Source organism: Erinaceus europaeus, chromosome 7 (genome assembly GCF_950295315.1).
Source record: "Erinaceus europaeus chromosome 7, mEriEur2.1, whole genome shotgun sequence".
Lineage (NCBI taxonomy): Eukaryota > Metazoa > Chordata > Mammalia > Eulipotyphla > Erinaceidae > Erinaceus > Erinaceus europaeus.
In genome coordinates, this window is record NC_080168.1 from 58885462 (window position 1) to 58912580 (window position 27119).

Below are 27119 nucleotides of genomic sequence, written 5' to 3' on the forward strand. Positions count from 1 at the left end.
CTCCGACTGCAGGTGGAGAGCTGGGGGCTAGAACCAGGATCCTTACACTGGTCCTTGCTCTTTGTACCATGTGCACTTAACCCACTGCGCTACTGCCTGACCTGGTATTTTATTTCTATGGCTAAACTCTTTATAAACTGCTATATGACACCTGCCTCAAGAGAACCAACTCTGTGCTGGAAAGGGCTGTGTCTACCTCATGCAGAGCTGCTCCCTTAGGTCTTGGCACCCGGCACCAACAGCCAGCAAGTCTGGAGGCACAAGCAGGTACAGAGCACATTACAGGTCACACAGGACCCTGTGGTTCAGCATCACAGTTCTTCACATAGATGCCTTGTGGATTCTTGTATTGAGATGAACACAGGCCTGGGGAGCTTCCCATCTCAGGTTTTCCCTCGCTGGGCCACTTGCTAATCGTATGTAACGTGGTTTGTTCAGTCGAAATGCGTCAAACGACTTTGTCAAGTTGAGAAGTTTTAGGTAAGATGTGGATGGAGAATGTGAGGCAGGAGCTTGAATTCACTTTTTATTACTTTTATACATGTTTCCTGTATTTCTCTTTAAACTAAAAATGGGTCAAGCCTCTTGTGCCCCTTCTCGGATGAGTAATAATAAAAAAAAAAAAGCCCTGTACAGCCCTTACCTAATTTAGATTTGTGAGCTTGGCTCTGAGACAGGTAAAGAGTTTTGTTCATGTTGGTCAGAATTGAAGTGGACCATTTCTCTGACTACATCTGAACACACACACACACCCACTTCCCTCCATTCTTGGGGCTCCCAGAGGAAGGAAGGGCACTTACAACTCCTGTGTGCTTCTTACAGGACTCGAAGGGCAGGGCCCCTTCTCCAGTTCTCCAACTGTCGTCACCAATTTCATCACTCAGGAGAAATTCATTTAGCTTTTGGACACTGTAACATGCAAAAAGCAAACACACACAAAAGACGGTTAAAAACAAGACCATCACAGCCTAGGAGGGGGAAGAATAGATAACAACACTAGATCTGTAAGCATGAGTTTGACACCTCCCCCGCACCCACCCAACATCACATTGTCAAAGTGATGCTCTGGTTCTCTAATAAAGTTTAAAAGACTTTAAAAAAAAGACCACCATCACTGAGGTTCTACCAAAAGTAGAATGACTTCCCCCATATACTGTCAGTCAAACTAGCACCTCTGAGCATCCTTTTTGGACACTTCCTACCTGGGACTTACATCTAGGTGAACAAAAATTCCAAATTTCCCAGGACTGAGGGCTCCCTGCCCCCAGACCTGAGACTAAAAATAAATAAATAAATCTCAGAACAACTAGAATCAACTGATTACCACAAAACCTCATGTTTTTTATCCTAGACATTTTTAATTTTACAAAAACAAAAAAAAATAGTGACCTGTAGAATAGAGTTGAGAGCCCAAAAATAAAACCCCACACCTGTAGATACCTAATTTTTGACAAGGGGGCCCAAGTTATTAAATGGAGAGAGGAAAGTCTCTCTTCTACAAAGGGTGTTGGGGAAATTGGGTTTCAAACATGCAGAAGAATGAAACTGAATCACTACATCTCATCAGACACAAAAGTAAGTTCCAAATGGATCAAGGATTCAAATACTAGACCAGAAACTATCAAATACCTAGAGGAAAATATTGGCAAAATTCCTAGCTCCTTCCAACATGAAGACCCCAAATCTCATCTGCTATGCTTTTATCTTTAGGCTCATGATTATTAAACAATTTGTTCTCCTTTATATCTTAATGCTTTTTAGCCACCAAGTTGCAGATGCAACCATGATGTCAACCTGATTTCCCTGGGCAGTCCATCTCACCAATGTGTTCTGGAGCCCCACCTCCCCAGAGCCCTTCCCCATAGGGAAAGATAGAAACAGGCTGGGGGTATGGATTGACCTCTCAACAGCCAACACCCATGTCCAGTGGAGAAGCAATTACTGTAGCCAGACCTCCAACCTTCTGCTCCCCATAGAGATCTTTGGTCCATACACCCAGAGGGATAAAGAATAGAGAAACTTCCAATGGAGGGGATGAGTTATGGAGGAACTCTGTTGGTAGGAATTATATGGAATTGTACCCCTCTTATACCACAATCTTGTCAATCATCATTAAATCACTAATAAATTTTAGAAAGAGCTCTTTTTCATCTAAATTTTATAGGCATCTTCAGTGATTGTAAGGGAGACTGAAGCAAAAATAAATCAATGGGGCTACATTAAATTAAAAAGCTTTGCACAGCAAAAGAAACCACCACCCAAACAAAGTGACATCTTATAGAAAGGGAGAAGATCTTTACATGCTGTATATTAGACAAGGCTAATAACCAAAATAGATGAAGAGCTCACCAAACTCAGCAACAAGAAAACAAATGACCCTATCCAGAAATGGGGAGAGGCTATGAAATCAGGACACTATACACAAAGCCCTCTCAGTGTTCAGTTGAAGAGAAAGGTTGTTACTCTCAATTTAAGTGAAAAACTAGAAACGATGCAAATAAAGACAACAGTGAAATACCACTTCACCCCTGTGAGAATGTCACACATCAGAAACAGCAGCAGCAGCAAATGCTGGAGAGGTTGTGGGGACAAAGGAACCCTCCTGCTCTGCTGGTGGGAATATAAACTGGTCCAGCACCACTTTTAGTTTCCTGAATGAACCAAGGGGACTCATGCAACTTTCTATGAACAGACTCACTGGGCCTTCTCTCTAGCCCAGCTGTAGTGGCACTCAGAGATGAGCCTCCCAACAGCACAGGTTCAGCCCTGGCCTCTCCAGGGAGACTTTACCCCACACCCCTTCCATCTCAGCAAAGTAGCTGATGTGATGCTGCTCAACCCCCTATAGGAAGGTCACCCCAAACACCCAGGCAGTATCCTGGGCCTCTCTCAAGTCTTCCCTCCTATCACTCACTCTCTCCTTAGTTGCAACAGGAGCTATGAGTGTGAGGCTGGGCTTTGCAAGCAGGTGTTCTCAACAGCTCGCTCTTCTCTCTCTAGTCTCTCCAGTGCCTGCAGAGTTCAACTGTTTTAAGAGTGTATCGGGAGTCGGGCTGTAGCGCAGCGGGTTAAGCGCAGGTGGCGCAAAGCACAAGGACCGGCATAAGGAATCCGGTTCGAACCCCGGCTCTCCACCTGCAGGGGAGTCGCTTCACAGGCGGTGAAGCAGGTCTGCAGGTGTCTATCTTTCTCTCCTCCTCTCTGTCTTCCCCTCCTCTCTCCGTTTCTCTCTGTCCTATCCAACAACGACAACAACAATAATAACTACAACAATAAAACAACAAGGGCAACAAAAGGGAATAAATAAATAAAATAAAATATTTTTTAAAAAATTAAAAAAAAAAGAGTATATCAGGGGTTTTAGTGAGACCTCCTTAAGTTTCACATTTTTTAAGACAAAAAGGAATACTTTGGACAGGTGTTGACAGGAAAGGAATGGTTTCATTGCTGGGATTGTGCAATGAAATGATACAAATCCATTTGCGAGAAAAACTAGAACAGGGGATGGGTGGTGGCACACCTGGTTGAGCAAACATGTTACAGTGCACAAGGCCCTGGTCCAAGCCTCTGGTCCCTACCTACAGTGGGAAAGCAGGGCTGCAGGTGTCTGTCTCTTTTCCTGTCTATCACCTACCCTCCCCTCTTGATTTCTCTGTTTCTATCCAATAAATGAAGATAAACTTTTTCTTTAAAAAATCTATTTAAAAATGGAGCCTAAAACAAAGAGAAGCCAAAATATAAAATCTGTAAGTCCAGACCAAAGCACAAGTGTGCTCAATGATCAACAGCAGTCACAACCTATTTGATGAAAAGAATTTCAGCAGAGTAGCCAAGCATTCCTTTGGGAAGCACATGAAAGAAAGGACATGGTTCTTTTCTAACAATAGGCCAGGGTCTGTTTTGTACATCTTTCTTTGGCAAACAGCCCCTTCAGACACAGAGATTGCATTAGATATCAAATACCAGAATTCTACAATCCAATTACTTGTAAAGGATGCAGGCAGCAATTACTTTTTCATCCAGAAAAGTGAAACACATGCCTTATTTCTTTATACGCGTACACACACTCACACACACACACACACACACAGATGCATGTAAAGAGACTTTCTGAGATATCACTAATTCGAGTACATGATTATTTTAAATCAGTGACTTCTCTTTGTTTCTTTGTTTTGTAAATGCAGACATGAATCCTAATTGCCTCTCCCCTCCATTTGCTTATACACTGACCCTGCCCACTGAGTTCAGAGTTCCATGTGAACAGTTTGGGCTAACAGACTAAACATCTTACAAAGAAAGCATGATGGGCTCTGGGAGATAATTCAGCCGGCAGAGAGAGCACACACTTCACCCTGCATGGGGACCCTGGCGTGAGTCCTCACAGTCACCACATGGGAGCACCATGCAGAGAGGGTGGTCTCATGAGTCACCGTCACCGAGTGGTGCTATGGTGTCTCTCCTCCTGTCTTCCTGTCTCTTAAATCCTCCATCTGGGAGAAAGAAAAGAGTCTGTTGTGAATAGTGGAGCTGCACAGGGAGAAAATCCAGTGAAAGCCCTGGAAGCAAAGGCAGAGGAGAGGGGAGGGGAAGAGAGAACTTAAGAGAAGAGGTGAGGGGAGGGGAAGAGAGAACAGAAAAGAAGAGGTGAGGGGAGGGGAAGCCACAATGCTGGGAATGTAGTACAGTGGTAGAACACATCCTTGTTTTACTGTTGTAGTTACTATTGCTATTGATGTCATCATTGTTGAATAAGACAGAGAGAAGTGGAGAAAGGAGGGGAAGACAGAGAGGGGGAGAGAAAGATAGATACCTGCAGACCTGCTTCACCACCTGTGAAGTGACCCCCCTGCAGGTGGGGAGCAGGGGGGCTTGAACCATGATCCTTACATCGGTCCTTACACTTCGCGCTCCAGATGCTCAGTGTTAGATGAGTGGGTAAGAAAGTCATGGTATATATACAGAGTGGAATGCTATATAGTTATAAAAAAAAAAGTAATAATAGTGGGGGTCGGGCAGTAGCACAGAGGGTTAAGTGTACATGGTGTGAAGTGCAAAGACCAGCATAAGGATCCAGGTTGATTCACAGTCCATGAAGCAGGTCTGCAGGTATCTAACTTCCTCTCCCCCTATCTGTCCTCCATTCCTCTCTCCATTTCTCTGTCCTATCCAATAACAATGACAACAATAACAACAACAAGGGCAACAAAAAATGGGGCAAAATAGCCTCCAGGAGCAGTGTATTCGCAGTGCCAGCACTGAGCCATAGCAATAACCCTGGAAGCAAAAAATTAAAAAAGTAAAAATAAATAAAAATAATAAATAATAATAATAATAGCAATCATCTCCTTTGCCATATCTTGGGGAGAACTTGAAGGTATCATGTTGAGTGAGATAAGCCAGAAAAAGAAGGACAGAATACTGAGTGAAGTTTCACTTCCAGGTGGAACTTAAGAATCGAGGACAGAAAAGGAAAAAAAAAAAAAAGGTGAAGCTGGGACTGGGTGTGGTGCATTGCATCAAAGCAAAGGACTTTGTGGAGGGAAGGAGAGGGAGCGAGGGGTTTGGGGTTCCAGGCGTATGAAGGTGGGAAAGGACCTCAGCTGGGGGGAGAGCGTGTCTTGCAGACAGCTGTAATGGGGAGATAAGAGGGTGTCAACTATTGTACTGTGTGCCATTAATCCTGCAATAAAGTAATTTTTAAAAAGTGCATTGAAGGGGTCCAGCGGTAGCACAGCAGGTTAAGTGCACATGACACAAAGTGCAAGGACTGGCTTAAGGATCCTGGTTCGAGCCCCCAGCTCCCTACCTGCAGGGGAGTCGCTTCACTGGTGGTGAAGCAGGTCTGTAGGTGTCTATCTTTCTCTCCCCCTGTGTCTTCCCTCTTCTCTCCATTCCTCTCTGTCCTAACCAACAAAAATGACAGCAACAATGACAACAAATGACAAGGGCAACAAAAGAAAAAAAAATAGCCTTCGGTAGCAGTGGATTCCTAGTGCAGGCACTGAGCCCCAGCAATAACCCTGGAGGCAAAAAAAAAAAGAAAGAAAGAAAAGAAAGGAAGGAAGGAAGGAAGGGAGGGAGGGAGGGAGGGAGGGAGGGAGGGAGGGAGGGAGGGAGGAAGGAAGAAAAGAAAGAGAAAAGAACTTAGGATTCCTCTGACATGGACTTGGAGGTTATACAGGCTCCAGTGCTAAATGTGAATAGATACGGGCCCCAGGTTAGATCACTGTGGTCAACAGTCGATTGCATCTATATATCTTCAAGTTTTTTAGTAACTCTCTGCACTGATCTGGCTTCCTACTTCTAGTCTCAATTCTGACACCATCTTCCCAGACAGTCATTCTTCCACCTCCAGGCCCCATGTTAGCTGTCAAGCTCAAGAAAAGATTATTAAGAAATGGTCAACAATATTTATACCCCTTTCCCATGTTAGGGAGCTACTCTCTTCCCTGATCCAGCTTTCTGTTCCTTCTCCAGCCATGACATCATCTCCCCAGACAATAACTTGGATCCACCTGCGTATCAGATTTCAGGCTCAGAGGAAAGAAAAACTAGTATAGCCACAGGCCTTTTGGGATATAACTAAAATATGCCTACTAGCTATCTACAAAATGGAGACCCCCAACTCTTCATCTGCACTATTCCAGCCTTTAGGTCCATGATTGCTCAACAATTTGTTTGGCTTTGTATGTTAACTCTCTTTTCAGCCACAAGGTTCCAGATGCCAGCATGATAGCATGATCCCGACCAGACTTTCCTGGACAGATGACCCCACCAATATGTCCTGGAGCTCCGCTTCCCCAGAACCCCACCCCATTAGGGAAAGAGAGAGGCAGGCTGGGAGTATGGATCGACCAGTCAATACCCATGTTCAGCAGGGAATCAATTACAGAAGCCAGACCTTCTGCAACCCACAATGACCTTGGGTCTATATTCCCAGAGGGATAAAGAATAGGAAAGCTATCAGGAGAGGGGATGGGATACTGAGATCTGGTGGTGGGAATTGTGTGGAGTTGTACCCCTCTTATCCTATGGTTTTGTCAATGTTTCCTTTTTATAAATAAAAAAAAAAGGACTCCTAGGAACTCTCCTCACATAGACTTCCTATTTCTCTTCTACTCTAAGGCCTCTACTTTCATCTATTCTTACTTTATGGTTTCTGTTAATGAAACATTTTGTCCTGCTTTCCATCTTACTATATTTCAGCCACCAAACTGTTGTTACTACTATGATTCCATCCTCACCTCCCTAAGCTGAAGGCCTCACCGATGTGCACTGGAACCTCACCTCACCAGAGCCCTGCCCCATACTAGGGGGAGAGAGAAAGAGAGAGAATGAGAGAAAGAAACAGGTTGGGGGGTATGGATCCATCTTCTGCACCCCAAAAAGAATTTTGGTCCGCACTCTCAGAGGGGTAAATGATAGGCAATTTTCAGTGGAGAAGATGGAACACAACTCTGGTGGTGGGAACTGTATGCAATTGTACAATATTACAATCTTATAAATCATTAATAAAAAAAAAGAAGAACTTAGGACTCCACAGTCCCAAAGAGAAGTTTTCAAAATCAGTGCACCCAGAGCTCTGACAGTAAACAGGATGCTCACTATGAGTCTTGATCCAACTGTCACCACAGGTTCCTGGGCCCAGGAGGAAGTGGCAGGCCAGGCAGCAGCTGTGGGGCAGGGGGCTCACTGGACTTCTTGGAACCACCTAGGATGGGGGCCTCTTCTGCTGACCAGCCCTCTCTGCTGGACCCACAGAGCAACCTCTGGAAGTCCCTGCAGGCAAGTCAGTATTTGTAGAGTCCAGCTGGCCTATGGTTCAGGAACCCTGGAGCGTATCCCTGACAGTGGACTGGTCTTTATCAAACTGGCAAATGCCTGCATCCCTGGGACATGCTGAAGAGAGCTCTGCAGAAACACACACACACACACACACACACACACACACACACACATATTCTCTCTCTCTCTCTCTCTCTCTCTCATTTTACTAAGATGCACTTCAGCAGAATCTCCAGCCCTTAGACTGGGGGTGAGTGTAGGGGTGGGGGAGGGAGGGAAGGCAAGGGATTGTGTCCCTGAAGTTTTGGGGATTTGTCTCTCTTTTTCATGCCAACACTTCAGTAAAACCTTCTGGGTGCTTGGTAACCTGCTGATTTAGCACCTTAGCAAATAGTAATTTAAAAAAAAAAAAGAGGGAAACAGCTGTTAACTGGAGAAGATGGAAATAAGGACTGAAATAGTAGGCCTTGGTCATCTATCAAGTACAGTGTTTGCAGCAGCTGCCTGGCCACAGCACTGCCTAATTTGGAAGTGGTGCTCCGAAACTCAGTCAGTGAGCTGTTGGAGTAGCTTCAGGGGGCAGGGAAACAGGGAAGAAGAGGCCAGAGGGCCTGAACTTTCAAAGCTAGTAACTCTGGAGGTGGTTTACTCATGATAACACTTATGGAACAGGGTTGCAACCCAGCAGAATTTGGGTTATAATAAGGCCACAGATATGTATTTGAATGCATACAGCTATCAAGACACTTATCAAGATTCTCTCTCACTGATCAGTCAGAATTATGTTTTAAAAAAAGTGTCATGAATGGAACCCAGTATGATCATCTCCTGAGTTCCCCCACAGAGCCACCTCCTCCAGTCATATAAACCAAATCAAGTCTATATAAACTGTTACCAGGGTCCAGGTGGTGGTGCACCTGGCTAAGCACACATATCACCAGGAGCGAGGACCTGGGATCCAGCCCCTGCTCCCCACTTGCAGGGGGAAAGCTTCATAAGCAGTGAAGCAGGTCTGCAGGGATCTCTCTTTTTCTCCTGCCCTCTCCTCTCAAGTTCTCTCTGTCCTGTCAAAAGTAGAACGAAAAAATAATGGCCACCAGGAGCAGTGGATTCGTAATGCTGATGCTGAGCCCCAGTGATAAGCCTGGCGGCAAAAAACAGACAAAAGCTATTACCTAAAACTGGAGAGTATGCATCTTGTACATGAAATACCAACTTCCTTAGGCATACATTGGTATTACGAAAATAGTCTCATTTTTAAAGTTTTATATACCAGAAATAGCTGCCAGTGCTGGCAATGGCAGCACTATACTTGGTATATTTAAGGCTCTGAATATTTTTTTTGTCTTCCAGGGTGAATGCTGGGGCTTGGTGCCAGCACTACAAATCCACTGCTCCTGGCAGTTTTTTTTTTTTTTTTGCTTGTTTTTTTCCATTTCATTGGTTAGGACAGAGAAATTGATAGAGGAGGGAAGACAGAGATAGAGAGAGAAAGACACCTGCAGACCTGCTTCACTACTCATAAAGCTTTCCCTCTGCAGATGGGGAACCAGGGCTTGAACTGGGATCCTTGTACTGGTTCTTGACCTTAGTACCATGTGCACTTAACCCAGTGTGCTACCGCCTGACCCCCGGCTCTGAATTTTTACATATTTTTTATTTATAAAAAGGAAATACTGACAAAACCGTAGGATAAGAGGGGTACAACACACACTGGAGGTATAAATCGATCCTTTGACTTATGCCCTCCTTCATAGCAAACAAAGCTGTTGTTATCAATGACCTTACAATATGTATAGAAGTAGAAGTATGGAGTCGGGCGGTAGCGCAGTGGGTTAAGCGCACATGGTGCAAAACACAAGGATCGGTTGGGATCCCGGTTCAAGCCCCCGGCTCCCCACCTGCAGAGAAGTCACTTCACAGGCAGTGAAGCAGGTCTTCAGGTGTCTCTCTGTCTCTCTTCCTCTCTATCTCCCTATTCTCTCTCAATTTCTCTGTCTCTATCCAATAACAAATAAATAAAAATTTTAAAAGTAGAAGAAATGCCCCAGTTCTACCACTCTCACACAAGAAATAATCAGAGGTTTTGGACAGTGGCACAGCCAGTAAAGCATACACACTTGTAGTGCACAAGGAACTGGGTTCAAGCCCGTGATCCCCATCTGCAGAGAGGTAGCTTCACAAGCACTGAAGCAGTGCTGTAGCTCTTTCTCACCCCCCACTCTCTCCCCTCCATATCATCTTCCCTTCCCTCTGTCCTACTGAATAAGAAGAAAAAGAAAAGGGAGGGGGGAGCGGGCAGTAGTACAGCAGGTTAAGCGCACATGGCACAAAGTGCAAGGACTAGTGTAAGGATTTGGGTGCCAGTGCCCAGCTCCCCACCTGCAGGGGAGTCACTTCACAGGCGGTGAAGCAGGTCTGCAGGTGTCTGTCTTTTTCTCCTGTCTTCCCCTCCTCTCTCAATTTCTCTCTGTCCTATCCAACAACAGCAGCAGCAATGGCAATAGTAACAACAGCAAGGGCAAGAAAATGGGGAAATGGCCTCCAGGAGCAAGCAGTGGATTCATAGTGCAGGTACCAAGCCCAGCGATAATTCTGGAGGCAAATAAATAAATAAATAGTTAAAAAATAAAAGGTCTGAGAGTGGTGGTACTTGGCAGACATGATCAGATGAAAGCTTAAAGATTAAACAGAGATAGTTGCATCCATGTTATCTACACTATGCTAGGAAGTGGAAGTAGTCTGAGTTTCCAATGAAAAGGTAATCACCAAATACGCCAGAATATGTTCATAGCACAGATTATCAGAGAGCTCAAACACACTGTGAGGGGTTATATAATACATACAGTCAAAAAGTCTGGTGGCAGAAACACAGAAATAAATAGAATCATTTGTATAGGGGGATAAATCAATGAGAGACTAAAGGCAGCACACTCTACCTAGAACCGCTGGTCCTCTGGGGGCAGGGACTCGTAAGGCCCTCTTGATACTTGTTCAGATTCATTGCTACACACCAGGAGCCATAGCAGGGAAAGGCAGCAGTAAGCCTACCTGATGATGGCTTTGACCGCAAACCTGACCACGGTGGACAGCAGGAAGAGCGGGGTGACCAGGATGTGAAAGAGAGACAGTGAGGCAAAGGCCTCTGCAGGCTTCAGATTGTTTCCGCTGGCGTACGCGTGTGTCACAAACGTCTGTCAAGGGAGGGAAGGGTGCGGTTAGACAAACATGGAGAAAGTTCTGGAAATGCTTACACCCAGGGCAGGGGACATAGCATAATGGATATGCCAAAAGACTTTCATGCCTGAGGCTTCAAGGTTCCAGGTTCAATCCCCTGCACCACCATAAGCCAGAGCTGAACAGTGCTTTCATATATATATATATATATATATATATATATATATATATATATATGTGTGTGTGTGTGTGTGTGTGTGTGTGTGTGTGTGTGTGTGTGTGTGTGTGTGTGTGTGTGTTAAAAATAAAGAACAGAAGAAAGGAAAAGAGAAACAGAAAGACATGCTTGCACCCAATGTTTCCAATCTCTCTGTCTCTATGTTGGCATATCCATCCCGCCTATGAAAACAATGACTTCATCCCAATGACTCCTTGAGAAAAAGTGAATTTGCCCTGGTCAGAGCACTGAATGGTTGGCATGACAGTCCAGCTGTTATCATGGAAGAATGGAAGGTTTATAGGTTTCTCCCAAAAGATGGAGGGAGGAAGGGGGAGAACTGTGAGGGCAGCCTAGGATTCCCAGAAATACTCAACTTTCTAAAAGAAAAGAGGGCCAAAGAGATGGCTCACTGGGTGGTACATATGCCTTTTCCATTTTTTTCAGCCTAGTTTCAAGCCCTGGCAACACATGGGAGGTGCTATAGCAACAGAGGAAGCTCCAGGGCTGTGATGCCTCTCCCTTTTTTCTGTCCATCTCTGTCTCTCTGAATAAAAACTGAGAAGTCCAGAGTGATAGAATCACACATGTATTGAGATCCAGGTGTCACAGAAGTTTAACAGCTAAAAGAAAAAGACACCAAATCTCATTGTACTAGGGGTCCTATCATGGATCTTAACCAAAACTGCCAATATTAGAGTCCAGTGCAGACTGCTGACAATTCTAAGTAAAGTGACACCCTTGGGGTGTTCCTTTGACACATCACCTAGTGCACTCAAACTTCAATGTGCCCTTGCCTAGGACACAGCTTCTTTTGCTGGTTGGCTGCAGGGTCTTACTGAACCCTCCTGGCTTCCTCTGCACCATCTCTGCTAGTCCTTTCCAACTTGGGTTTACCCTACCTACCACCCATACACCCAGACATCCAGTAAACTGTCTATCCTCCATGCCAACACCCTCGGCCTGTGCCATCCTGCCAGGAGGTGCCTGATTCCCAGGCTCTGGGCACAGGTCCTGGTTAATTCTCAGCAACTGAGCATTTGCTGTCTGGAGCTCACTTGGCAACATCTAGGGGGAGTCTGGAGCTGTTGTGACTGAGGAGAAGTAATGGCTTCCAGTAGGCAGAAGCCACGGGGTATTGCTAAGCATCCTAATTTGAAGGGACAGGTCTTTCCAACCATAAATTCTGTGGGCCAGAATGGCCATGGGGCCACTGCTAAGCAAGTCTGTGTTGGAATGCCTGCAGCAGAGGCCAGGAAGGGCAAACTGGCAGGGGTGAAGGGCTCTAAACAACCACCCACATGCTTCTTATTCGTAGATAATTTCCAGGCATTGACTTAGTTACATTTCTAAAGAGAGGGAAAAAAATTAACTTACAGCAAGAACAGCTGCTATGGGGATTGCCGCATTCATGAAGACTGTGGAAAGAAATCAGAGGCATTAAGAGTGTCAGTGAGCTGAGGAACACTTTCAGTGAGCTGAGCTGAATTAATCACTTATTGTTACTTGAAGGTTCTTTCAAGACAGGGAGGATCAAATACACAAAATAACATTTTGTCTGGAGTCCACAGACAGTTTCCAGTTGGTATTGCCTTGTTTGCAGTTGCATGAGCTTCTGTATATTAGTTTTTGCCAGAAAATGTCTGTCTTTATTTAAGAAAAAGTCATCTTTTTTTAAAAGCGTGGTAACAGAATTCAGATAAAACAATCCTTCAATAATGGCCATGATGAGAACATAACGTGTGTGTAACAGAGTATTTACAGTCTATTTTATTTGGTTCACCAATTTAAACATAAAAACTGGGTTATGATTCATCGTGTTACCAAATTTAAAAAAAAGAATTTACTACCACTCAAGTTCTCTTTCTGGAAGTGATACTAACATTCACTGACAGGTATTCTCTTCCATAAAATAATTTCATATCTTAGGTCATCTCTAAATATCTCTTGGGGAGAGAGTATGAGAGATGGCTCACCTGGTAGAGCACATACCTTTCTGTGCGTTAGGACCCAGGTTCAAACCCCACCACCACATAAACGCACCAGGGATAGCTCCAACAGAGTTACATGGATAGTGGGGTGGTACTATGACATTTCTCCTCTCTGTCTACTCTTCTCTATCTTAAAAAAAATAAATAAATAAAGACTGGAAAATTGGGCAGAGGAGAAATTTAGAAATCATGCAGAGACCCAAGGTTCATTCCTCAGTGCCACATTAAAAAAAAATCTCTCTCCAGGAATATACTATACCACAATCAGCTGAATGTGATATGCATTGCTGAAGCCAGGAGGACTCATATTTTACAGTGTAATTTTACAGCTATTTGGAAGGCATAATGAAAAAAAAAGTCAAGCTGATGCTTTATAGTTTTTTTTTTTCATAAGCCATAGATTTTCAGGCAGTGGAGGCCAGAAAATTAAGTGAATTGTTGGTTAGCAGAGCCAGGCAGTGGCAGAGTGAGAGAGTCAAGGGTCCTCTTTTCTTGACAGTTAAGCAAGGAGTCCAAACACCATCATCAGATCCTGGGATTCATTTGCTCTCAGTGGGCTATCCCGCCCCACTGCACAGAGCCACTGTGTGGTCTTGCAGATCCAGATGTGACTCAGTCACAGAGCCATGTTGTGGGATAGGATGTGGAACCCACACACTGACCTGAGCTTCAGAATAGCACAGCTAAGGAGTTACATTTGTCTCTGTCTTTTTGTCTTCCTACTACTGTCACCCACTTTTCTAAATGTGTCTTTTCCCTCCATCTTTAGAATTCATTCCATACTCTCCATCTTTAGGTAATCTCTTCAAGAAAAGTGGGAATTGCACAGATCTTTGCAGTTGACCCTTGAGCAATGGTAGGGTAAGTGCAGAGACTCCCCCCCCCCCCCAAGTAGATAATTCTGTGTAACTTTGGACTCTCCAAGGTGTTTAACTGTGGTTGTCCCTTAGAATGAGACTGGCTGTGGGATCAAACTCCAGAATCAAACTCTTGAACCTGGCATCACAATCTTATTTTTTCAACAAGCACAACACCACTGCTTGACAATGGAGACTAAGAAATTTCTTCCCCTCCCCCCACACACCGATATTATTTTAGTGGGCAATACAGATTCATAAAAACAGAAAGGTCTACAAATTTACCAGTACCTATGCTAGTTAAGTTTTTTTTCCTATTTCATATGGTACTGACTGAGCACTCAGGTACCAGGTGCTTTTTGTTTTACATGTATTATCTTATTAATTAATTCCCTAAGGTACTGCGACTCTATCCCAACTTCCTGACAAGGAAACAGACTCCCTCAACAATGGGCTGAGTGTCAGGGCTGACAAGGGTATGGAGAGTACATTTCATTTCAGGTCAGCTCACCCTGTAAGACTCCAACCTATCCACTGACTCAGATTCAACTTCTCTTCTGTCTTCTCAGAGAGCACCAGAAATGGGACTCATAGAATACTGAGCAGGCACTTGGTGCCATTTTCACAATTTGATTTTTTTTTTTCTTTTTTTTGCCTCCAGGATTCTTGCTGGGGCTCATTATTAGCCCTACGAATTCACTGCTCTTGGAAGCCTTTTTTTTTTTTCCATTTTATTTGACAAGACAGGGAAACTGAGCGAGGAGTAGGAGATAGAGAAAGACAGACACCTGCAGACCTGCTTCACCACTTGTGAAGCATCCCCCCCATCATCACTGCAGGTGGGGAGCCATGCGCTCCATCTGGGATCCTTGCTTGGATCCTTCTGATTATTACTATGTGAGCTTAACTGGATGTACCACTGTCTGCCCCCTTCCTTTGATTCTTACATCAACTCTGATGATGTTACTTACTACACCAGGTTTTTACATGAAACATCTATGAGATAATGAGTAGGAAGCACTGGACATGAGCCTAGGAGTTTTAATCCTTACTGTGATCCAACATGGTGCAGACCATTATCCCATGTCACAGATGAATAACAGAGAACTGAAGGATATAAGAAGTTTGGTCAGAATTATGCCAACACGGAGAGGCAGAGTTAAGATTGATGTCCAGCTCTGTTCAGCTCACACAGTTCAACATCTTAACTGCCCAGAATACTGAGCTTTGCCAGATCATGAAATTTGGATGTGACCTAATTGGAACTTCATCTACCTGACTCACTTGTTCCTGCCTCCTGTAATATATGCATGATCACATGCTTTCACCTTCACTTTCCCCCCCCAATTTTTTATTATCTTTATTTATTGGATAGAAGCAGCCAGAAATCAAGAGGGAAGGGGATGATTGAAAGGGAGAGAGACAGACAGATTCCTGCAACACTGCTTCACCACTCAAAGCTTTCCCCCTGTAGGTGGGTGGGGGTTTGCGGGGGCAGGGCTCAAACCTTGCACATTGTAACATGTGCGCTCAGCCAGGTGCACCACCACCCAGCCCCAACTTCTTTCTCTCACTGAGTACAGCCTCCTCTGTTCTCTCTCCTTCTGTAGCTTACTTTCAAAAACTAACCCCAACCCCAAACATGGAAGCAGACAAACAGGATAAATGTTCCACCTCTGTATTTCAGTAGGCAGGTGGTGTATGGGAAATGCAAGTTATTTACACTTTCTTCCTCTACCTTGTGATTTCTGAAATTAGTGGGCAGGGCCTGAAGCTCCAAAGTTCCAGGTTCAATCCCCCTACCATAAGGTATAGCTGAGCAGTGCTCTCATAATAAACAAATAAAATCAGTGGGCAGTTATGAAGGGTACCTGAGGTTGTATGTTTAAAGATACTTATGGAAATAATCAGCTGAGTCTCTCAATTTATCATTATTCCTGGCATCCCTCCCTCCCTCTCCATGAGTATTTCAGTCCACTACAAAGAAAAACGTTTTTTAAGTGCTATCAACTTACAGCACTGTTATATGAGCACGTGGGTGTGTTTCAGGCCATCTTCCAGGATTCTGGCACTGCACTAGTGGTACATAACAGAGATAAATCTTTCTACTTCATTTCAAATGTCTGATGCATTCAGGTTATAATCAAGTGTATAAATCAAATATTTTCCCTAATGCTCTCCCACAGAAGAAGTGTTTATAATACCTAAGAACAAGAGTTGTTTAGAGCTTAAGAGAAATTAGCAAATAAACTTCAAAAACTTTAAACTGCAAAAGTCTTGGGAACAACCGGTGAGAAAAAACTGGCAGACAAACCACATTAGATATTAGTGGGAGTAGCTTGGCTAAGGTTGGAAGAATTGTACTTATGTAAACTTGTTATTCTTGAGAGCGTTCAGAAAAATACATTTTTGGAGCAACTGCTTTTCCAAAAAGTTAAGAGTTGAGGATAAAAAGTGCTCTGGATTTAAAAGGTCTTGGAAATGTACTGAAAAAAAAGTGTGTGTGTGAAGAAAGGTCTGTTTTCACCTGGAAATGTTGACCTCCCCCCTCCCCCATGCCACCAGGGTTATTGCTGGGACCTGAGTGCTGGTATAGTGGCACCACCACTCACAGTGGCCACTGTATTCCTTTTTCTTAGAGACAGAGAGAAATATGGGGTGAGAATGAAAAGAGAGGGATAGAGAGAAAGGTATCTGCAGCACTGTTCCGCCACTTGTGAAGCTTCTTCTGCAGGTGGAAACCGAGGGCTTGAACCTAGGTCCTTGCACATGGTAACATGTCCTTCTCTGTTCTCATAAATATCCTTTCAAGTACAATATTACAAGAAACACCTTGTCATAGGACACACACATACACTTGTATTTGCAAAGTTCACTGGTGACTGGAAGGTCAATAGTTGCAGAGTCAAATCAGTCAAATTTGAGTTAACCAAGAAATTTTCAAAACCAACTACTCATCCCAAAAGATGAGACAGTTTTAGTCGCCCTTCTGACCATTGTAGAGATGAAATAAAACAAATGAAACAAGGCCAGGGCACACAACTTCCAAGGAATCCAATTCACGTCTCCTTGACCCTAAGCTTAAATTCAAGTGGCCACATGCAGCCAAGGACTACCGGACAGCAGTGGAGTAGGAAACAAATGGGCTGCCCCTGATAGCTAGTGTGTTTCACTAATCACAAATGCAATGGGACAGACCACACATTGCTTTTTTGTGCTCCCTCCAGCAACTGCTACTTACTGGAAAGGGAGGTATAAAGGGCGAAGGTTTTGAGGCTGGATAGTTCCTTCATTCTGGTTTCTTCCACACTTTTGCAGAAGATGTGCTCCCAGGCATACAATTTGAGCAGCTTGATGCCTTTCAGTATCTCATTTGTTTTCTTCAGTCTCTCAGTGGAATAGTCCTAGGAAACAAAGGGGAGTAGAAGAACAGGGCCGTGACATCTCAGTGCATCTGAGGCGAGGCCATGCCAAGGAGGGGTTTCTGTGCTTTAGTGCCCACCTTCAAGATGGAGGACTAAAGAAGGTGTCTTCCTACCATGTGGGTTGGAGCTATGCACTGGAACCTTACAATCTTGTAACCTATTACTCAAAAATAAAGAAAAAATTGAAGAAGAAGAAAAACTCCTTGAAATATGAGACTTCCTAAAGATTTCAAGAAGGATCAAACATTTACCTTGTTTTCAACTTTGCAGGAGTGTAGTTCCTTATCCTACAGCACTTACTTTTCAATAGAAAGTGGGTTGGTAACAGGTTAGAAAAAGAAGCTTCCCAGCTAAAACTTTTCTTCTAATGAGGGAGGTCAGAGAACTGCCCCACCATTTATGATGTTCTAATTGGCACTTTCTTTCTCATTTTTATATGGTGTTGGGAGATCAAACCCAGGGCCTCATGTGTGAAAGACATGAGCTCTACTACTGAGCCCTGAGTCTCCAGTTAAAACCTTTAATGTCTTGGTGGTTGCTATGGTTCAGAAATAAAAACAATTTCATTATGATGCACATTCAAAACTGCTGTGTTAAAATGCAATGATAATTCACTAAAATGTAAAATTGGTTGGGTGCATGTTAAAGCTTCACAAGTGGTGAAGCAGTGCTGTAGGTTTCAGGGTGTGTATGGATATGTGTGTCTTCCTTCACTTTCAATTTCTCTCTGTCCTATCAAGTCAAAATAAAAGTCCTCAGGAGCAGTGGATTCATTGTGAAGGCACTGGTCCTCAACCATAACTATGGTGGCAATTTATTTATTTTTAATTTAAAAGATAGCATGTATATAAGAAGAGGAGCAGAAAGTCTGCTTCTGGTGTTTGAGTCTAAAAATCACCAAGTCTTAGATTTGAAAAGTTGCATCCCTGAACATGCACACGGGTCGCCTAAGAATCGAAGTGATATGTAATCGTTTCCACATAACCCCGTGTGGTATGCATTGATTTCCTAGACTTTAACTATAACACAGCATTAACTAGATTTTTTCCTTCCCAAAAGATGTCACTTACAAGAGTGCTCTTCTGAGCTTCTGCCAACTTCGTGGCGATGAAGTACTGAATGGGAGCCAAGAGGACAATGACTGCCGCCCCAACCAGGGCACTGGACCCCAGCAAATTGTAGAGCAGGATCACACCCATGATGATCTAGGAGGGTAAAAACAGTGGGGAAGAAAATGAATGGGAGCATCATGGTGGGCAAGTTTCTGTGTTGTTGCAAACATAGTGTTTCTTCATTATGCTCTTGTTTATCTAGAAGTCAATTCCACTGTGACAGCTGGGTTTTACTGTGATTTATGTGGGGGCAGGTTTAGCCACAAGAATTTATTTTTCATAGGAAGAGCTGTACAACCAGTGTCATGTTAATTTGTTGCCAAAGTTGCAGAGTTTTCTCCTGAGTACTCCCAGCCCTCTGAAATGGTGCTCACACTTGTAAAAGGACACAACGGTTTTTTTGAATGTGTCTGCCCACCATAAACAGGGTCACCCATATTCTGTTGGAGCTGTATTAGTGTCCTGAGGTAAAGACTGGGGGGAGCAGGGAAGATGCCATGATGTGGAGAGTACAGGATGACTGTGTGCACAGCTGAAGGAAAGATCTGAGCTCCACTGCTCTGTAATGACCCAGAAGTCAGTATGGAGACCCCAAAATCTCACCTGCTAAATTACTGCTTTTAGGTTCCTGATTACTAAGCAATTTGTTCTGTTTTATATCGTAATGCTTTTCAGCCACCAAGTTGCAGATGCTACCATGCCGCCAACCTGACTTCCATGGGCAGATGACCTCACCAATGTGTCCTGGAACCCCACCTCCCCAGAGCCCTGCCCCACTAGGGAGAGAGAGAAACATGCTGGAAGTATGGATCTACCTGCCAATACCCATGTTCAGTGGAAAAACAATTACAGAAGCCAGGTTTCCCACCTTCTGAACCCCATAGAGATCTTTGGTCCATACTCCCAGAGGGATGAAGAATAGGGAAGCATCCAGTGGAGGAGATGGGACATGGAACTGTGGTGCTGGTAAGTGTATGGAATTGTACCCCTCTTAGCCCACAATCTTGTGGATTGTTAGTAAGCCTTTAATAAAAAAAAATAATAACCTAGAAGTCATTTCTTGACAAGAGGTCAGACTACAAAGCTAACATTGGGCGTCCATATTAGCTCTCCTTTGGAACACACTTCCCCAGACCGGACACAGAGCTACTGAAGATGACTCTGGCTGGTTACTTTCTTCTCTTTCTTTTAAATATTCCAAGATGAGCTCTGCTCTCTTTCCTCTCTGAAAACTCTTGTTTTCCAGTAGCTGCTGTGCACGGTTGGCATGGCTCAGTGTTCCTAGTGGCTTATATCTCTAGATGTCATCTGCACCCATGTATGCTTAATGACAGAGCAACAGTGGCTTTCTAGAGGCCAGGACACATGGCTACTGCCTAGCCCTTCCAGAATTTTGGGGACTCCAACCAAAATCACATATCCTGGAGGCCACCCATGCGAGAGGCAGCCTGGGGTCTTTGCTGGGATTTAGATTAGGGAGGGGTAAGCCAGCAGCTACCCAGATGGCCCATATTTAAACACACATTGATAAATAGAGATGGCACACATTTTCTAAATATGTTATTATTAGTAGTAGTTTTATCAGAGCACTGCTCAGCTCGGGCATAGGATACTTTTCTTAAAAATATTGGTTTTTTTTTCAATTTTTTATTATCTTTATTGGATAGAGACAGCTAGAAATTGAGAGGGAAGGGGGAGATAGAGAGACAGAGAGACACCTGCAGCACTGCTTTACCACTCGTGAAGCTTCCCCTTGCAGATGGGGACCATGGGACTTGAATCCAGGTCCTTGCACACTGTAACGTGCACTCAACCAGGTGCACCACCACCTGGACCCCCTTAGGATATGATGAAGGGGGGCTGAAACTGGATCTTAGAGCCTCAGGTATGAATGGGTTTTTTTGCATAATCACTGTGTTAACTTTTTTGCATAATCATGTACTATCTCCCTCAGCAGACAGTATATTTTAAATCCTACTTTGTGCCAGTTACTGTCCACAACACAGTTTTACTTGGTGTGGATTCCCATAAAAACAAAAAAAGAATGAAAAGGAAAGGCAGAAAATCCATTTTTAAAAATATCACATGCTATTATTTTATGTCCTTTAATATATGTGATAGGGGGGCTGGCAAAATAGGCCAGCTGGAGTGCTTGATTTGCTATGCATGCAAGCCAGGCTTAAGCCTGATGCCCAGACACAGGGGAGGAAGCTTCAGTGCTGTGGTGTCTTTCTCTCCCAGTGTGTCCTGGAACCCCACCTCTCCAGAGCCCTACCTCACGAAGGAAAGATAGAAACAGGCTGGGGATATGCATCCACCTGCCAATGCCTATGTCCAGTAGAGAAGCAATTATAAAAGCTTGACCTTCCACCTTCTGCACCCCAATAATGATTCTGGGTCCATATGCTCAGGGGGATACAGAATAGGAGAGCTTCCAATGGAGGGGATGGGATGCAGAATTCTTTTGGCGGGAATTGTTGATCATTATTAAATCAATAAAAAATAAGAACATAAATAAAAAGTACAGGTGGAGAGTTGAAGTCCTAGTTATGACAAATGTTCTGCTATAAAAAAAAAATGGCAACACAGGAGAAAAAAAAAAGCACTGAAATGTATTAACCAATTCAAAGTGCATATGGGGTAACATGTAGCTTCCAGTAGGAAACAGAAGTGTTCCTGCTGTCTTATCAAGTTTGACATTTTATATTTAGAGTATGTGCTGGAGGACGAAAGTGACTCCTGGTGATTTTGAAATGTGGTGAATGAGTCTGCCAATGTGAAAGCGGTCAGACCTGCCTCTGGGGCATGTGTGGATTAGAGCAATCACCTAGCCAGTAAGGACTCCCAAGTGTCTATGAAATGCAGGCTCTCAACTTAATGCCTCATGACTATGAACTTTTTTTACTCTTGGCACATCTATCAACACTACCAGGCAGGGCTGTTAATACCCTCTCAGTTTACAATTAAGAAAAGTATTGCCTTGAGTAATGAGTGCACTTGGTTAGTCCACATGTCTGAACCAAACTAAGCAAATCCAAGACCCCAGTGTCCCTTCATCTTATCCCATTCCCTCCTTTCCAGAGTCCTTTGCTTTGGTGCAATCCACAATGCCGAGTCCCAGTTTCTTAATCTAGGATATAGCATTTCTCAGCCTCTGCTTCTTTCTCCATAAAGAGGGCACCAAGGCATCAGTGCATTCAAAACTATTACACTGAGATAAGCATCTCTTACTCCTTTAGTTGTATTTCTTTTTTAATATGCTTATTTATCTTATCACTTATTGGATAGACATAGAGACAAATTAAGAGGAAGGGGGAAGTAGAGAGGGAAAAACAGGTGAGACACCTGCGGTAATGTTCACCATTCCTTAAGATTCCCCCCTCTGTAGATGAGGACTTGGGGCTTGAACCCCGGTCCTTGTACATTGTAACATGCTTACTCAACCAGATGTACCACCACCCAACCCTACCTGGTTCTTTCTGTAAAGGAGAAATTTTTTATTGATCTACCTGCACAGGCATGGCCCACAGATTGGGACACAGGAACAAGAACCACATAAGCTGGTTGGTCTCAATGGCCACCAAGTTATTGATCTGTCCCAGTGTCATCTCCCCCATGGATAAATTGGATGTCGATAGTCTGAGGATTTTGTTGTATATCATGGCCTGCAAAAGGAAAAAAAAAGTGTACTTTAACTCTAAACTTAACCATCAGCAATAATGCATATTTATTTTAATTGAAAAAATAAGTTTAATAGTTCTAAAAAAGGAAATAAATAAGACTTCTAATGGCATCTTCCTATGTAGACTACCATTAATATTTTAGCATAATTATTTTCTCATTTAAAGACAAATTTTTTTTCTGACAGTTGACCACCATTAATATTTTAGTACAATAACTTTCTCATTTAAATACAAACATTTTTCTGGCAGTACAATTAAAACACATATTCAACTTTAAAAAATAAGCCCTAAGACAAATATCAACAGAGGTGAAGTAAATTTATGATCCCATAGTTTTTCTTCAAAATACACAAAAGTTATGTTGGATCAGATGAATTGCTAATTCACTGTGTTTCTGTTATTCAGTGGATCCTAGAAATGCTACTGCAGTAACTTCAAAGTGAAAATGGAATGAACAAGCAGCACTGAGGTGACTATCCTTTTGTCACTTTCAAGTAGGTAGCTTTTCCCAGAAACAAACAAAACAAAACAATAAACACTCAATGTTTGTACATACCAGCAGTGCCCCACGGAGGTTAATGCCAGTCTCTATGGTCACATAGTAGGATGCCTGAAGAAATGTCCTTTGCAGAATAAGGGCCAAGAAGAGAAGAACTGCTAGGACATAGGCATTTTCAAGGAATTCCTTTGATGAAAGGGTTTCTGAAATCTTAGCCCAAAGAGAAAAGGCATCAATCAAAACTAGTCTTTTTATACACTGGGTATACAGTTCAAATTAATGAAGTGGTTAATGGATTTTAAATATGAAAACTCAATGTCTTTCTACTACACAGTGGTTAAATGGGCTAAGTCATTCTAGCCTCTTCTCAAAATCCACACCAATGCCTAACACTCAAGTAGCTGATCATTCTGGGTTATAGAAAGAGATATTGTTTTAGTGCTACAGCATTTCTGTATAGATGCATTCTACCTTGGAAGTAGGGTAGTAGTGCAGCGGGTTAAGTGCATGTGGTGCAAAGCACAAGGACCAGTGTAAGGATCCCGGTTCGAGCCCCTGGCTCCTCACCTGCAGGGAAGTCACTTCACAGGCAGTGAAGCAGGTCTGCAGGTGTCTGTCTTTCTCTCCTCCTCTCTGTCTTCCCCTTCTCTCTCCATTTCTCTCTGTCCTATCCAACAACAATGACACCAACAATAACTACAACAATAAAACAGCAAGGGCAACACAAGGGAATAAATAAATATTTATAAAAAGAAAACTTAAAAAAAAAAGATACATTCTACCTTGCTTCTCCCTCCTCCCCCCCTCCAGGGTTATTGCTAGGGCTTGGTGCCTGCACTACAAATCCACTGCTCCTGGTGGCTATTTTTTAAAACTGGACAGGACAGAGAGAAATTGAGAGGAGGGGGAGAGAGACACCTGCAGACCTGCTTCACCACTTGTGAAGCGGGACCCCACGTGTGCTTAACCTGGTGTGCCACCACCTGGCCTCCCAAGTACACTCTGTAGAAACTATATCCTTAAAATCTAATTTTGTAAGCCATCATCAAATAACTAAATAAATAAAACCCTGTTTAGGGGCTAGGTGGTGGTGCACCCAGTAGAGCTCACATATGTTACTATGTATGAAGATCCAGGTTTAAGGGCTCAGTCCTCAGCCACAAGGGGAAGCTTAATGAGTGATGGAGCAGTGCTGTAGGTATCTTTCTCTCCACCACCACCCCACTTCTTTCTCTATTAGAAAAGAAGGGGATGGAGGGATATAAAAGACTGCTATGAGTGATGGAGTGGTCTCAGCACTAAGCCCTGGTAATAACCCTGGTGACAAATACAAAAAAAAATTATATTCATTTCAGTGACAGTTGAGCACTCATATGCACAAGGATCTGAGCCAAGTTCTGGCCAGAAATCTGAATGGTTCAGTCTTTCTGTTGAAAGAAATTGCAACCTATTAGTAAAAAGTAAGTACAGCCATCCATACTATGATCCGGATGAATTGTACAGACTTATCAGCACCAGTTGTAAAGTCAACAATGTAATTGACTTACAAAGCTTCAGTCAGGAGGCAAGAGTCTAGCCAGATTTGAAAAGGCTTAATATTTTAACAATGCAGAAAGAAGCCACGGGATCAGACTGACACTAGAAAGCAGAAATGGAAGGCTTTGCACTTGAGCTTGTGTGGTGTGTGTGTGTGTGTGTGTGTGTGTGTGTGTGTGTGTGTGTGTATGCAGAGAAGTCGATGCCAAGTTTTCAGAACAGAAAAAGGTTTTATATTTTATATCAGTAAATACGGACTGCCTTATCCAACAGACCCTCCCAAATAGTAACATTCTTTCTAATAGAAGCTGTCATAATGGAGCTGTCCCTCATCACTACATACAGTGATGGTTTTTATTAGAGATGAATCGTACTGCTAACATTATTGCTCCTAGAACTCTATGGCCCTGACTCAGCCCTCCCACCCCCGTGCACTCATGCATAAACATACTTTTAAAAGTTGTCATAAACATCAAGTGAAATAACCAATGTGAAATATCTGGGCAGTTTCTGGCACACACTCACACTGATTTATAAATGTTTATAGGCCCTGAATCTAAGAAATCAATTTGTTGGCCAGTTCCCTTTAATGAATACATAAACATACGCTTTTCTCTGCAAGGAAAATGCCGTTTTCTTTTTAAAAGAGAAAGGGGACTGGGCAGAAGTGCAGCAGGTTAAGTGCACATGGCGCAAAGCGCAAGGACTGGTGCAAGGATCTCTGTTCGAACCCCTGGCTTCCCGCCAGAAGTGGGAGGTCGCTTCACAAAGGTGAAGCAGGTCTGCAGGTATCTTTCTCTCCTCCTTTGTCTTCCCCTCCTCTGTCCATTTCTTTCTGCCCTATCCAACAACAGCAACATCAATAACAGTAATAACCACAACAATGCTAAACAACAAGGGCAACTAAAAGGGAAAAAAATAGTCTCCAGGAGAAGGGATTTATGGTGCAGGCACCTAGCCCCAGTAGTAACCCTGGAGGCAAAAGAAAGAGAGAGAGAGAAAGGGAAGGAGGAAAGAAAAAAAGGTATTCAGTTCTCAGTAAATAATACTAAACAGCTCATATAAATAATCATGGGATTGCGCAGTGGTGCACCAGGTTAGGCACACATAGTAGTAAGTGCAAGGACCCATGTAATAATCCTGGTTCTATTCCCCCCCCAGCTCCCCACCTGCAGGGGGTTGTCTCACAAAAGGTGAAGCAGGTCTGCAGGTGTCTATCTGTATCCCCACCTCCGCCTTCCCCTCCACTCTCATTTCTCTGTCCTACCCGCCCCCCCCCCAAAAAAGGAAAAATGACCATAGGAGCAGTGGATTCATAGTGCAGACACTGAGCCCCAGAGACAACCCTGGAGGCAGAAAAAACCTTTACAAGGAAACCTGCCAGTCATATGCTTCCTTTCAAAAGCACCAGCACTTACTCCCATTGTGTTATTTGTCCTGTTCTGAGTCTCATTCACGCGCTGAACTATACCAGAAATGCAGAGTGGTCCTGCAAAACCCAGTAAATCCGCAAGATAACGGAAAGTGCTGCTAAGGAGAATTGGTCGTCCAAAGGCCCTGTACATCGCCAGCCAGATAGATGGAGTCAGGTTGGGGTGATCCGCTACTTTCTTCTGCAAGAAAAAAAAAAAGATGGGCGAAACAAAAATTGAATGAGGGCAGTCATTCATCTCAGCCAGCATGCAAGTCCCTTCTGGTATTTCAGATATTTCAAAAGCCTATAAGTACTTATCAGTGAATCCCTTTCCTCACAGTAATGCTGTAATGCTACATCCTTGCTATGGACACAAGACCACGGTGAGTGCATTTTAAGAACTAGAGGGGCTAAAGAATAGACATGTCAGTTTTTCAAAGATTTTTGTGTTAATTTTAGGTGTCCAAGGATGACCTCAAATTGTTATGTGTGGGCTAGTTTCAATACTTGTTGATCTAGAAAGTTTACCACCAATATTATGTAGCCTAAAAAGAAATACAAAGATGAAAGTTATTGACAGTCAAGATTCTTTTAAAGATTTTTTTTTTTATAACGTTAAGACATACAGAAAGAGAAATCAAGAGCACTGATCATTTTGGCTTCTGGTAGTGTCAAAGGTAAAGCCTAGAACTTCTGAGGGTTCATGCATGCAAATTTTATGTTCTTTTTTTTAAATATACATATATTTTAACTATTTTATTTAGTTATTGTCGGCTGGAAACAGAAACAGAGGAGAAGGGGAGATAGACACCTGCAGAAATGCTTCGCCACTTGTGAAGCTTTCCCCCTACAGGAGGAGACCAGGGGCTTGAACCCAGGTCCTTGCACACTGTAGTGTGCACGCTCAACCAGGTGCTCCACTACCTGGCCCCTCCATGTAATGCACTGGCCCTAGTCAAGATTTCTGACCACTTAAGTTTACCTATTCAACTCCTATAAGCTAAACAGGACATATGAGGCTAACCTCAATTTGTCTCTTTTTCAAGTATTTATCTAGGAATGCCAATCAATCCTCTTAAGTTGTGTTATAGTTGGGTTTCCTGGGTTTGCTCAAGAAAATGAAAAATCAAGAATGGCATATACTCAGGATTTCACAGTTCATTGTTAACAAGACTAAGATCTGAATAGTAGTGATGAATTCTTAAAGAAGGCCAATACAAGTTTTTTTCTCCTTTGTGACAAGGAATTCAACACAATGGAGTAGAACTCAGTAATGTTTCATACTAATTTCCCTATTATCAATTCAGTTTGTTTTTTTTTTTTTTTAGTTTATTGATTAAAGAGACACCAACATGCCAAACTTCAGCTCATCTGTGTTATAAAGAGTAGTGGGGAAAGGTAACCTGTGCTGCCGATACAT

The 27119-nt window shown here is 43.2% G+C and overlaps 1 protein-coding gene across 8 annotated transcripts in view; it reads right to left on the reverse strand.

Annotated features, from left to right (window-relative positions):
• Positions 1-27119, reverse strand: part of ABCC9 (ATP binding cassette subfamily C member 9) — a 125808-nt gene that overhangs the window by 75695 nt on the left and 22994 nt on the right. For all 8 annotated transcript variants that reach the window (XM_060194491.1, XM_060194492.1, XM_060194487.1 and 5 more), the window contains exons 8-15: positions 25704-25898; positions 22807-22959; positions 22077-22232; positions 18526-18660; positions 17272-17434; positions 12560-12600; positions 10840-10982; positions 801-909 (exon numbers count right to left, since the gene is read on the reverse strand). In XM_060194491.1, coding sequence (XP_060050474.1) covers positions 801-909; positions 10840-10982; positions 12560-12600; positions 17272-17434; positions 18526-18660; positions 22077-22232; positions 22807-22959; positions 25704-25898 — 1095 coding nt within the window. The remainder of the gene's footprint in view (positions 1-800; positions 910-10839; positions 10983-12559; positions 12601-17271; positions 17435-18525; positions 18661-22076; positions 22233-22806; positions 22960-25703; positions 25899-27119) is intronic.